Source organism: Amborella trichopoda, chromosome 5, assembly GCF_054954075.1.
Source record: "Amborella trichopoda isolate Santa Cruz 75 chromosome 5, AtrichopodaSantaCruz75HAP2 v2.0, whole genome shotgun sequence".
Lineage (NCBI taxonomy): Eukaryota > Viridiplantae > Streptophyta > Magnoliopsida > Amborellales > Amborellaceae > Amborella > Amborella trichopoda.
In genome coordinates, this window is record NC_142340.1 from 11,604,845 (window position 1) to 11,618,320 (window position 13,476).

Here is a 13,476-nt window from a genome sequence, read left to right on the forward strand (position 1 = left end):
CCTTTGTTATCTTTGTACCTGCCTTCATGGAAGTTTTTTCCATTTGAGGCGTTAGCCAAATAATAACTCCTAGTCTAACAAGAAAGAAATCGAAATCTGAACCTTAATGGTCACTAAATCCTCCTCTATAAAAATTCATTACCTCTCCTCTATAAAAATTCATTACCTCTCCTCTATCACTTTGTTATTGTTTTTTACTGGGTGATGGCCTTTTTTTTTGTGTTCTTCCTCATTATCTTATCTCTATTCCCATCCTCTTTGCATTCCTTCACTCCCTATCTTCGAAGAAGAGAAGGAGAAACGTATGGTGTTTATCTCTCTTCATTTTATTTATTTTCCCTTTCTCTCATGGCCTACCTGCTTGCTTATCTTCTCTCTCCTTTTTCCTATAGCTATGCTGCAGGATTCGAAAATGGGAGTGGAAATATCTCTTTTTACACCTATTTTGATCCCTCACGATCCATCCAACTCTCATGGAATCCCAGGTACTTCAAATCAATATATATATATATATATATATATATATATATATGTGTGTGAGAGAGAGAGAGTAAACTTTACAATAGATGGACAGCTATAATGAATAGTAATATATCAGCCGTCAGATTTTCATCGAGTGGTTCATAATACATATCATTTTTTTAATTTTAATGTTTTTGAGGGCATCTGCCTTGGATTGGATTGGTTTTCTTTCACAAGCGTGATAGAGAGAACCAAACAAGATATCATACAAGGATGTATTTGAGACTTGAGTTTAAGCTCAAATCTAATATTCAACCCTGTGTTTTAAAACCTAGATTGGTTGGGTAGATCGTCTGCACCATGTATTCATGTAAGATCGATGTATGGGTGATCCAAATCAATTTGAATCAATGATCTATAAAATATTAAAAATAAAAATTAAATAAATAGTACAATTGGGGTTTGTAGAGTGAGGATTCTGAGGGACCTAAGAAAACAATATATGAGCTCAAAAACCAAACGAAAAATAATATGTAAGGGGATTTTAGGGGGGAACTTAGCCAATACCAATACCTTCCCATAACTAATTCGTTCCCAACTGATTCTTGGTTTGGATTAGTGGTTCATGATCTAGATTATTGATTCAACCACATGGCGTTTTCATTCTTTCATTTTTTTTCCTTAGGGCATTTCACAAATGATGGATTGTCTATTATTCTAGCTCAAAAAATCAAGCATTTCTTTTTTTTATTTTTTTATTTTTTAAATTACATATATATGGTTAATATTTGTTTTGTGTTTGAATTTCTAAAACTTGGTGGGGTTGGCTAGGATTTCCTATTACAAGGGTTTCCTCTCCAATGGCGAATGTGACCACCTCATTGCACTGGTAATACTCTGCTCTTCCATTCATGATATGTCTTGTATCAAAGGCCATGGAAAATAGTGATCTCAAATATGCTGCCATCCACTTTTGAAAATTAAAAGAGGATTATAGGTTTTTTGGTGTCATAACTCGTAACTGGGCGAGGGAAAAGTGTAGGTCACCTCTCTCTCTCTACCCCCCACCATACACACACAGTAAATGTTATAAAAAATTTTCAACAGAAGATCGTTGTTAATCTCAATCGATGTTTAAAAATTCGACTCGGCCAAGGTACTCGGGCCTTGGCCGAGGTGATTTACTCCGTCGAGTCTGAGTAACTCGTCTGAGTCCAACTCACTTTTTTTTTCAAAGAAAATTAACATAATAACTTGATATATAAAATTAGTAGGCTGTTTTTGCAATTGATCAGCTCTTGAAAATTGACGGTCCCAAAATACATTACAAGATGCACTATTTCCAAAACTTGAAATCCATTTTTTTCTCATGTTCATACATCTTGATGTATATATATATATATATATATATATATATATATATATATATATATATATATATATATATATATATATATATATATATATATATATATATATATATATATATATATATATATATATGGAAAAAGCTGGGATTAGCCTACTAACGCATATGAACATATGAGGCCAACGATCCAGATTGAATCTGGATCGATCTAATGATCACGGATGTTTGGTAGTACGTGAATTTTATTTATTTATTTATAAATTCAAATCACTTGAAATTTTAGGCATGTGTTCTTCTCATCAAAGTGCACCTAATAAAAATATCAAAAATAGTATTCGTGAAAAATAAAATAACCAAAATACCCCCACGAATATTTTCGGATGTATTTTGGTAAATTTATTTCATATAAAATACTTTTTTTGATTATTCACCTAGTTTTTGTAAAAAAAAACTAAAATTCAAGCATTACTGGACATACGTTATCGTCAAATCGGCTCAGAATCAATCTAGGACGTTGAGCTCATATGTTCATATGAGCTAGTGGGCTAATCTCATCGTTTCCCATATATATATATATATATATATATATATATATATATATATATATATATATATATATATATATATATATATATATATATATATATATATATATATATATATATATATACTACTTGGTGGTGCATATCCTTAAAGTCCTCAACATTTTTTTATACTTAAGTACCCTTATCCTATAGTTATTTTTTGTCATCAGGTATTTTAAGTAAGGAAAAAGTTTATATAGAGCCGAGGCTCTAACCATCGAATTGGAGCCTATCCCAAAAATTTCACTAGGAGAGGTTGTTTTGATGCCCAAATATCCTCAAATTGATCATCTCAGCATCAAGATGCATGAACATGAAGAAAAATTGGATTTCAAGTTTTGGAAATAGTGTATTTTGTTACGCATTTTTTGACCGTCAATTTTGAAGATTTTTAAGTTTTCATAGATATGTTGATCTACACTATTTTTGAAGCATTATACTTTATACATAAATATGAAAATATAGTTTAAGGCTATCACAAAGATTTTCAATATTGAAACAACATTTCTCGACACTATAGGCTCTAATTTGATTGTTTAGCCTAGGCTCTATACAAACCGCACCCTTTAAGTATTAATCAAGGATAAAATAGAAATTTCTAATAGAAACAAAAATATTTATTAACAATAGTAGACAATGACATCACCCTCAATATGCATTTATTATTTTTTAACTACTAATAGAATGCCAATATTTTCCTATAGAAATATCCATTCTACCTTTCTAAATGACCTAAAACGCTTCTACTTGAAAATTTTCATATTACAATTCAAAGGTATTTAAGTGTCCAAAAATGTTGAAGACTTTAAAGCTATATACCAGCCTAATGAACCCTATATATATATATATATATATATATATATATATAGACTGGATGTTGTCAGCCTACAAACTAACTGCTACAGTGTCAGCCAATGGCGCAAATTGATCTGGGGCCGATTTGACGGTCACGACTTTATTTCGTATTTGAATTATCATTTATTTATTTATTTACAAATTCAAATCACTTGAAACTATAGATGTATATTCTACTCATCAAGGCGCACCTAATAAAATAAAATAAAAATAATTTACAAAATAAATTGATCAAAATACCCCTAAAACATTTCGAGGGTATTTTGATCAATTTATATTTTTTGAATTATTTTTAAAATATTTTTATTAGATTCTAATATTTTTTAAGTATAGACACTTAAAATTTCAAATGATTTGGATTTGTATGAAAAAAAAAAAAAAAGTCAAATACAAAATGAAGTCGTGACCATTGGATTGGGCCCAGATTCATTCTGGGCTATTGACTGACACTATAGATGTCAGCCCGTGGGCTGACATGATCTTTTTCCATATATATATATAAAAGGGTGTGAATGGTAAAATTTACTTAATAGTGCCTTGTTCTTTATTCCGCGAATATAAAATAAGTAACGGCATAGTTGTTATTGGGGAAGGGTACTTGTGATATTTATACTAAAAGATAAAGGGCATGTTTGTCATCTTGAACATTTTTAAAATATTTAATAAAAGACAAGGGCCTTTATGATAATAAAGCTCTTAGGAATTTACATAATCTTGTCTTTCAGTAAAAATATAAACAATACCTTCTCAAATGACAAAAGTGTATTTACCCATTTTATAGCATTGAAATAAAGAAAATGACAACTAAAGCAATTTTAAAAATATACATCAAGGAAAAACCTTAAAAACGCCTATAAGCGAAATGCTACAGTACTTCGCCACCGCCACGGACTTGCTTTGTCCATGGCGGTTTATTGAACAGACCTGCAACGGACGGTGCACCGTCCGTTATGGTTCCATGTCATTTTTTGACCGTCACGGACCTAGTATGTCCATGATGTTACTGCCGCAGACATGCTACGTTTGTGGCGATCGAAAAATACACGTTGCCTAATTTTTTCGGACGGTGATGAGTCTATGGACAAAAACACTATTCATTTTCGCCCATAGGCATTGCGTAGTGTCTTCCTTCTCTAAATGTAACTTATAGAACTTGGTTCGGTGTGAACTATAAAAAAAAAATCCATAGTATGTGTGTGTTTTACAGAATAAGAAAGAATGTTATACAAACACATTTTTAAATTTGTTGTGATGGTATGAAACCGTAGGCCGATGGCAAGCTAGAGGATTCTTTGGTATCCGATGAAGGGAAATATGGAGGCGTTCGAAATGATCAACGCACCAGTAAAGGGATGCTTTTGGGCATTGGTCAAGTGAGTTTGTCGTAAATAGTTGCATGGCTCAATTTTCTAATGTTAATATAAAATCTAGAAATTATGGTATACTCAATGATTATTTTTTTGATATTTTTAAGCTCCATTTGCACATAGCACCAATTCAATATTGAATTGCATCCATTGTTATAACAATGAATAGTGGAAAAACATATATTTCTTTTTTCAACATTACCAACAAATTTGGGTGTTGTGATGCATTCTTTTACTAAACAAATCCACAAAACAAGAGCTAAGCATGAATAAGCTCATGTGGACCAAACTGGGATGCAACCTACTACTTTTTACTCAAATTGAGGAAGTGACAATTGTCCAATCGGACCCTTAACAAATATCCATTAATTTAGATTATTTTCAAAAGATTTTTTTACAAAATCCCTCTTCTATGTTTGAATTTAGATTCATGTCAAGTTGTTCCCCTGAGTTTAAAGTAAATCTTAGCTTGTTACTTGAAGACACTTAGTATGCCTCTTGACGTTTGTGGTATCAGGTTTATTGGTAACCTTAAACTATCTGAAATAGAGATCATGATATATATACAACTTCTTAAAATCGCATCCATATCTTTGTAGAGACTAGAGAGACACAATCTATTGACAAATACATTAAAATGTGGAAGTATTAGTCAATGTTATACATTAATATATGCAAAGTATTGTGTTCGGATCATGGGAGTACAGGAGCCCCATGAACAATGTTTTGAAATTGTGTTTGATTTGCACCAACACAGCTGAGAAATGGTCTTGGAGAGCCTCAGCGTCAGATGTTCTCATTACTAGTTTTCTTTGAGAATGTTTTAAAACTTAGAAAAAGGAACGGTTCTACAAAAAATGGAACTATTAGGAATGTTTTTGGAATCATGATACAAGAGTTGTACACTCAAAAGACCCAAAACTTAGACCTCAAGGATACTCTCAGAAGATATGTCTCGAGCCAACATCAAGTTGTTATATACTTGATAAACAATTGTTGATAAAATACCAATGAACATGTTTCATAACATATTTGCAAGATGCATTATAAATGTAGTAACGAGATGAAGAAAAACTACGACTTGCCATAGTAGGCCCCAATATGCCTTAAAAGTAGTTTGTTATTGAATACATCTTGACGACTGATTGATGATAAAAGACCTCAAATAATCATGATATAAAACTAAACTCTACGACTTATTATATTCTTATGGCCTCTATATGCGTCTCCATACGATATTGGAGGAGCTTGAATTATCTTTGATGTATCATCAAATCCATCGTTCTTCAAAGATGAGTTGATAGCCAACCCTATGAAACCTCATATATCATATTAAAATAAGTTAAAACTTTGCAGATATTCTTAATGAGGCCTTTAGTGCCTTTGGTCCGAGAATCATACAAATTGGACACCATTTGGCACAATATATAGATCTTTCAGTTGCTAAGATATACCCTGTCCTCTAGTTCCCTCATGATATACAAGAATTGATCCAAATACTTTTGAAAAATCATATTTGAGTTTTCCCAAAGTTTCAGTTATTTGGAGATGATTTGGCCCCTGATATGTTCCCATCGAAAACTAAGACTCATATTTGTCGTCTGTCAGGGACATATTTTGCAGCTAAGAAGATCTCCAGTTACTAAAATTGAGATTCCACCCAATCTATAAGGAGTTTCTCATGGGAATTAGACCATTGAATTCTTGGCTCAAAGGCCTATCAACCATGGGAGGGCAGTATCCTAAAGGATCTCTCATGTGAAAGCAGTTTGAGCTGCACATAAGTCATAAAGTTGTGCTAAAGCTTGACCACGGGTCCTAAATATCCTAAGATATGGTGTGCTTTGGTCTCAGATTTGTGGAGGTGTACATTACGAGCCCCTTACAAGATTATCAAGTTCCTAATGTCTATATTCCCCTAAGAAGAAAGTAATTAGACCCCCAATGTTCAGATCTGCTGTTAAAATCTTTAGGAGAAATTGGTTATCTTCAACGAGCTATACCCCTATTATTGATCCATTTGGGGTGAGATTTGGATGGCTGGGTTTATTTTTTAATCCTCTATTATCATACAAAATTTCAAGCCAAAAGGACTTAGTATTAGATAGTGGCATCAATTGGACTCAAACATAGCAGCATTGCTCTCTAGCTTGACTGATGATAGATCCCTAATAATTGATTTCCTCGATTTAATCAAATTCAAATTTTAGAGACTCTATAGTTCAAATGTAATAAAAGCTTATCATCATAATCTCTTGGAGGTATTTTGAATTTAAAATCAAGACTGATGCTTTTATCATGCAACCACCCTGTGAGAGAGTTGGTTCCTCATACAACCACCCTGTGAGCGAGTTGGTTCCGGTGATTAAGCTAGCAATAATAATGCTTTGTTTTTATCATCTCCTAGCCTCTATTTAAGCCCCATTAATGTAGTGGGGAGGGGGGAATTGATCAAATAAAGGAGGGACTTATAGAATTGGTTTTCATGTGATAGAGAAAGAGAGAGTGATGCTACACTAATTCTTACAAACGTAGTAAAGGAGATAGGACCATGATACACCCTTCTTCCGCATGTGAAGACATTCAATATAGAGAAAAAGCTAAGCCACTAACCCTGACACACTTGCAGCTTAGATCTTGAAAAGGAGCTGAATATGGATAGTACCAATGCATATGTTCAGGTATACAAGCATGACATGCCTATTGGTATCGATACTTCCCATTGTTTCTGTATATTTTCTTTCTTGAGGAATTGTATACACCCGAATGAAGGGTGTCCAGCATGTATAAAGTCCTGATGTAAAATGTAGCAGCAATTAAGAGTGCCTAGAATTCCTCACTAAACCACCCATTTTATGTTAAAAAAAAATCATTTCTATGAAACTTATGGGCCAATTTGTCCATCTATTTGTTAGTTCTTTAGTTCCTCACATATGTTTTGGAGTCATGATACTATCACTAGAACATTTGGGGTGAGACAAGAACATCATGAGGGAAGATTTGAGATTCTTTCTATTGTATCTGTTTTCTTTTTCTAATATCAAATAAGTATAACTCAATGATTCATATCCACTTTGAATTTTATTTTCTAAAATGGAACTTCATTAAAATAAGCCTTAGACTTAAACAATTTAACACTTTACTCTTTTCAACTATCCCAACTCATAGTCATGCGTGTCTTGATAGATGTTTTAAAATTAAGTCAAAAAATATGGGTAAAATATTGGGAAATTATCGCTAATATACTCATATTTTAAAAAAATTGAGAAAAAAAAACCCAACTTCCCAAAATCTCGCCCACACCCTTTTTCCTCATTTTTGTAAAATTTTGGAGGAAACTACCCTTTATGGTAGTCTTTGTACCGTAAAAAGAATTACGGTATTAAAAATACCGTAATATTTAATTTACGGTAATATAGTTACGGTATTGTTTTTCCAAAGAATTACGGTACTTATAGTACTGTATACTTCCAAAATGTTATACGGTATTAAAGTTACCGTAATATGGTATTGTATTTACAAGGAATTACGGTACTCGTAGTACCGTAATAGTTCCAAAATCTTATATGGTAGAAAAGTTACCGTAATTAGCTTCAAAAGCCCTCTAAAATTATCGTAATTAGCTCCAAAAAACCATTAACATCATGCATTTTCACAATTCCTCCAAATAAATGAAGAAAATCACACTTTCCCAAGTTACTTGGAATACATAGTTGGGGATATAAACCAAAGGCCTCGTCATTTCAGTGATTGGAGTGCTTTAATACCAATGCTCCAAATCATTTCCGATGCTCTGCCAATCCTTATTTCGAGAACTATTTAGCTCCCAAGTGCATCAGCAGAATTCTCCGCTTCTCTTCTTCTTCTTTTTTCTATGCAAATCTCCCCTTCTACTAATTGGTTGAGCTTAGATGATTGCATAAATCCTACTGGAAGAGAGATTTATAATGGAATGGCCAAATCACCACCTAAGTGGCCACTTTAGTTTATCATTCACATACTCATGCACCTCATTAAACTAATTTCTGAGAAGCACCTGACATTCCTCCCTAATTTTTCCTGAAAATGAAGTTTGGATTTTCTAAATATCCAAATTACATGGACTAATATTTTTTGGTGGTCATTGCCCCTTGGATAATTTGCTCTTCTTGAAGATGGATTTTCAATCGAAGGACCTAGCCACCTTGGATAATGTGAAAATACATTTATTTAGAGGGCTTTTGAAGCTAATTACGGTAACTTTTCTACCGTATAAGGTTTTGGAACTATTACGGTACTACGAGTACCGTAATTCCTTATAAATATAATATGGTATCCATATTACGGTAACTTTAAAACCGTATAGCATTTTGGAAGTATTACGGTACTACGAGTATTGTAATTCTTTGTAAAAACAATACGATAAATATATTACCGTAAACTAAACATTACGGTATTTTTAATACCATAATTCTTTTTACGGTAAAAAGACTACTGTTAAGGGTAGTTTCGTCCAAAATTTCGTGAAAATGAGGAATAGGGTGTGGGCGAAGTTTTGGGAAGTTAGACATTTTTTTCCAATTTCTTTAAAATATAGGTATATTAACGATAATTTCTCTAAACTATTACATAATTAATATCTTATATTTAAAACTGACTATGCAACCTTTGTTTTTTGTTTTTGTTTCTTCAAATTGTCGTGTACCATGGCATCATCCATTCATTTACTAGACCCCATGATATTTTTAGGCAGTATAAGTAAAACCATAAAGGATAACTCCTTAACTTATAGCATAGATAAATGTGAAGGTTAAAATGCATGTAATATTGATGCACTATTGGACTTGTGTGTTGAGCAATCTTGTTCGTCTATAATCTTATGTAAATAAAGAGAATGTTACATGTTACATAGAAAATGCTCTTTTTATTAATTTGTATAATACATCCAACTTAAGGATGAAACAGTTGCAAGGATTGAAGACAGGATTGCGACCTGGTCACTTATTCCAAAAGGTATAGTGATGGTTAGCTTTTTCTTGGTTCAATTAACAACTTCATTTTCACTCTTGGAATCCTCTTTCTTGAAATCTTTCTTTAAATGTGTCTGTGTTTGTAGATAATGGTGAAGCCATGCAAATATTGCGTTACGAACATGGGCAAAAATATTTACCCCATCATGATTTTTTCGGCAATGGAGGCCAGGACTTTCTCAATGGTGAGCGGGTTGCCACAGTGCTAATGTATTTATCTGATGTAGAAAAGGGAGGTGAAACAGTATTCCCACTTTCTGAGGTATGAGTCATTCTTCATTGGGTGAGGTTTGTATAGAGTGTCAACCTTGTACTATTGAAGTAAGGTGTAACTCAAAATTATGTCGAAAATGTAGTTGTGGTGCCGTAAGGCGTTTTGATGATATGAAAATCTATTGTTGCCTCCAATTAAGAAATTTAAAGTTCCAAAATGGGGACGATCAAGCAGATCTATAAATACTTTAAAATATCAAAAATGGATGGTCCATATAATGTGTTAGAAGATGAACTATTTTTAGGACTAGAGATCCCCTTTTTTCATGTGCATGAATCTTGAGGTTGAGATGATTGATTTGAGGATCTTTTAGCATAAGAACAACATTCGCTAGTGGGTTTTTTAGGTGCATCGTACTTGTATAATATAAGGTTGATGCCTCATATAAACTTTTCCTTCTTCATTTCTTTGAGTGGAAAAAATATCTACTTGATAAATCTTCCTTTTTCCTTGCAGGCTATGTGTGTACAACCAAAAGATGATGGTTCATGGTCTGACTGTGCAAAAAGAGGCTATGCAGGTTTGTTGTACAATTTGATGCAGTTTTTTTATTGCTTTAAAATTTTCTCATACTACAGATACACTAAAGGCTCATTTAATAACTAGAAGTTCTACGTACAGAAGCTGGAAGTTCCAGTTTCCTGTAGCACATCCTTGTTTGATATTAGACAGTGCTATAAGAAACTGACTTAGGAAGCTTTGGGTTCTCAAAAACTAAAAACTTGTAGCTTCCATCCCCCCCATAGAAGTTAACATATCCGTTTTTTAGGAAGTTCGCCTCTCACTCTCTACCTTACTTCTTATGTCATTTCTCTCACTCTTTAATTCATTTGACTCTTCAACCATCACTTTCTTTTTCTAAATTCTATCTTTTCAACCATGCCTTTTGTATCTCTAACTAATCTCTCTAATTATATCCCCTCTCTTAATGCACCCCTCGTCTAAGTCTTTGCTCGTCTTTCTCTCTAACTCTCTCTTACCATAGCATTTCTCTCTCTCTAGCCATGCTCTTTCTCTCCTAAACTCCTCTCTGTCAAACTATTCCTCTTCTCTCTCAATTCCTTTCTGTCTACAATCATGCCCTTTCTCTCTCTAACTCCTATCTCAAATAGTGATATTCTCTCTAACTATGACTTCTCACTCTCTTATTGTGCCATTTCTCTCTCTTACTCCATTTTCTCTCTAAATGTGTGCTCTCTCTTTCTATATATTATTTCTTTTCTAAACATGTCCCTTTTCTCTTTCCAAGTCATTTCTCTATCCATGTCCTTTGCCTCTCTAAATGTGCCATTTCTCTCTTAAATCCTCTCTCTAACCATGTGTATGTGTGTATGCGCACGTGTGTGTAGATGTGATGCCTAATTTTGCAATGTTGTGTTAGATCACTATGAAACCTGATCTTTGTAGTTTAAAACTTCCAGACAAGTTATCAAACAGGTATTCTGGAACTTCCAAGTTCTAGGAAATCCCTAGCTTCTAGTTACTAAATGCCCCAAAACAAATTGTGATGCAGGAAATTGGTTTTTTGATTGGTATTTGTTTAATTATTCATCAAAGGTATTTTGGGTTAATAAATTATCTATATTACAAACATAACAAAATAAGTGACATAATTGATTTTTCGGTTGCTGATCCTTCTTCTATAAAGTGAAACCAAAGAAGGGGGATGCAATATTGTTCTTCAGTCTTCAACCCGATGCATCACTCGACACAAGTAGTTTACATGGGAGTTGTCCAGTGATTTCTGGTGTAAAGTGGTCGGCAACAAAGTGGATTCATGTGAGGAGTTACATGACAGATTGGGGGACCTGGTTCAAATTCTAATATGTCAATAAAATTAAGGACGCCTTTTGCAGCTTCCAAGGGGAGTGTGAGCCTACATACTTGGGATGTGGTAGACCTAGACTACTTCTAATGAGTCTTTCCATGTATCCCCAAAGCTTGTTGGAAGACTCTAATCAATAAGAAATAAATAAGAGGTGGTTACGTTTACTGAGGAAGAAACATTTTGTTGGTTCAGCTCTGGTTTTCAGTGATGGAAATTCTAGGTACTCATTGGTAGAGCTTGGTTCACCTCTGGTTTTCAGTGATAGAAATTCTAGGTACTCATTGGTAGAGCTGAGAATTTTTCGGATCGGGTCCAGATCCGAAAAGTATACATTAGATCTGAATCAGATCAGATCTAGAATATCCAGATCAAGATCTAAACTCGGATCGAGCTTAGTTATAGTTTTGTCTATTATATCTAGATATAGAATTTTGTCTATTATACATCGGACCCGTATCCAACTTGAATTACTATTCAGATCTAGATTTTGGATCCAGATATGAATTTCAAATCCAAAACTTGGATCCATACACATATCCAGATAAGATCCAAATTTCGGATTTTGGATCCAGACCCGGTAATTCTCACCCCTACTCATTGGTACCTTATGCATGGAAGGTATTCCTATGAAACAAATGCCCTATAGTTATTGAGATGAACTTTTTAAGAATAATTTTGAGGGAGATTGTTTATGAGTCGAGGGGTCTTTGACCATCAAATGCTCATCTTTAATGGGAGGCATGAAAGGGGAACCAATCAAAATGCAAAATGAATAGTTAAAGGATATCAGTTTTGAACTTACAATTTTATTTTTTTTTGCATTTTAATTATCCACATGATTGAAATTATTGATCCCTGAAACCATGGATCCAAAATTCATATTTAAAAGACCAATTTTTGAGGGAGAATGCACATGAATGAGTGAGTCAGCAGACTCACCAAAACCTAGTTCTGATTTTAATTGTTCAAGAAAAACCAAAGGGAAAAGTATATGATGTTGCATGTTATATCCATGAATGTATAAACAAACACTCCGGACCATCCGATGTTATCGACAGATAGTTGTGAGTGCTTAATCTCCATTCAAAGTCCACCATCAGTAATTTTCACAGACTCCAACTGTTTATAGGAACTACACATACAATGGCAATGCAAATATCCTCTATATATAAGAATGAACACATTGTTCACACGGGTGCTTATCGCACAGGAAGTGATTTATTCAGTAGCTAGTTCTGGGGGTAGTGGGGCCTTCCTAAAGCTAGACTTTGAAAAAGCCTACGATAGAGTGAAGTGGGACTATCTAGACGATATCTTGAGACTAATGGGCGTTGGAGTTAGATGGAGAGGATGGATTACGGGTTGCTTAGCTACGACTCATGTCTCCGTCCTTCTCAGCAGAAAGTCATGTGGTTACTTCAAAGCTTCGAGAGACCTCAAGCAAGGAGTTTCGCTCTCCCCTTTTCTTTTTACCCTGGTTGACTAATCTATCAGCAAGATACTTGAGTGTCTCAGGTAGCGGCACGGTTAAGGGGCTGCTACCAAGACCGGGGGGCTTTCCCCTAACCCATCTTCAATGTGCCGATGATACCATGCTCATGCTTGAAGCCTCGGACGACAATATTCACAACACTTGGCTTTTCCTTAAATGCTATGAGCATATCTCGGGGGCTAAATTAAATACGGCTAAAACTAGGTTGTTGGGGGTCAACTGTGATGAGGCTCAAC

General features: G+C 34.0%; 1 protein-coding gene across 2 annotated transcripts; it reads left to right on the forward strand.

Annotated features, from left to right (window-relative positions):
* Positions 1-186: 186 nt before the first annotated feature.
* On the forward strand, positions 187-11,924 carry LOC105421378 (putative prolyl 4-hydroxylase 7). 2 transcript variants are annotated; one of them, XM_088867477.1, is made up of 8 exons: positions 187-302; positions 393-485; positions 1,294-1,351; positions 4,539-4,643; positions 9,572-9,629; positions 9,733-9,908; positions 10,377-10,440; positions 11,569-11,924. In XM_088867477.1, exons 1-8 carry the CDS (start codon positions 205-207, stop codon positions 11,742-11,744), a joined length of 828 nt encoding a protein of 275 aa, XP_088723603.1. In that variant the 5' UTR covers positions 187-204; the 3' UTR covers positions 11,745-11,924. The 2 variants fall into 2 exon arrangements, with proteins under 2 accessions (XP_088723603.1, XP_088723602.1); XM_088867476.1 differs by having other exon boundaries at positions 187-485.
* The last annotated feature ends 1,552 nt before the right edge of the window (positions 11,925-13,476 follow it).

What these genes read in the sequence shown, in the direction of transcription:
- LOC105421378 (XM_088867476.1), top strand. Translation starts at nt 205, where the DNA reads ATGGCCTTTTTTTTTGTGTTCTTCCTCATTATCTTATCTCTATTCCCA. An exon ending in TGCTTTTGGGCATTGGTCAA is followed by an intron (nt 4,644 to 9,571) that starts GTGAGTTTGTCG and finishes ATCCAACTTAAG; the next exon opens with GATGAAACAGTTGCAAGGAT. An exon ending in CTGGTCACTTATTCCAAAAG is followed by an intron (nt 9,630 to 9,732) that starts GTATAGTGATGG and finishes CTGTGTTTGTAG; the next exon opens with ATAATGGTGAAGCCATGCAA.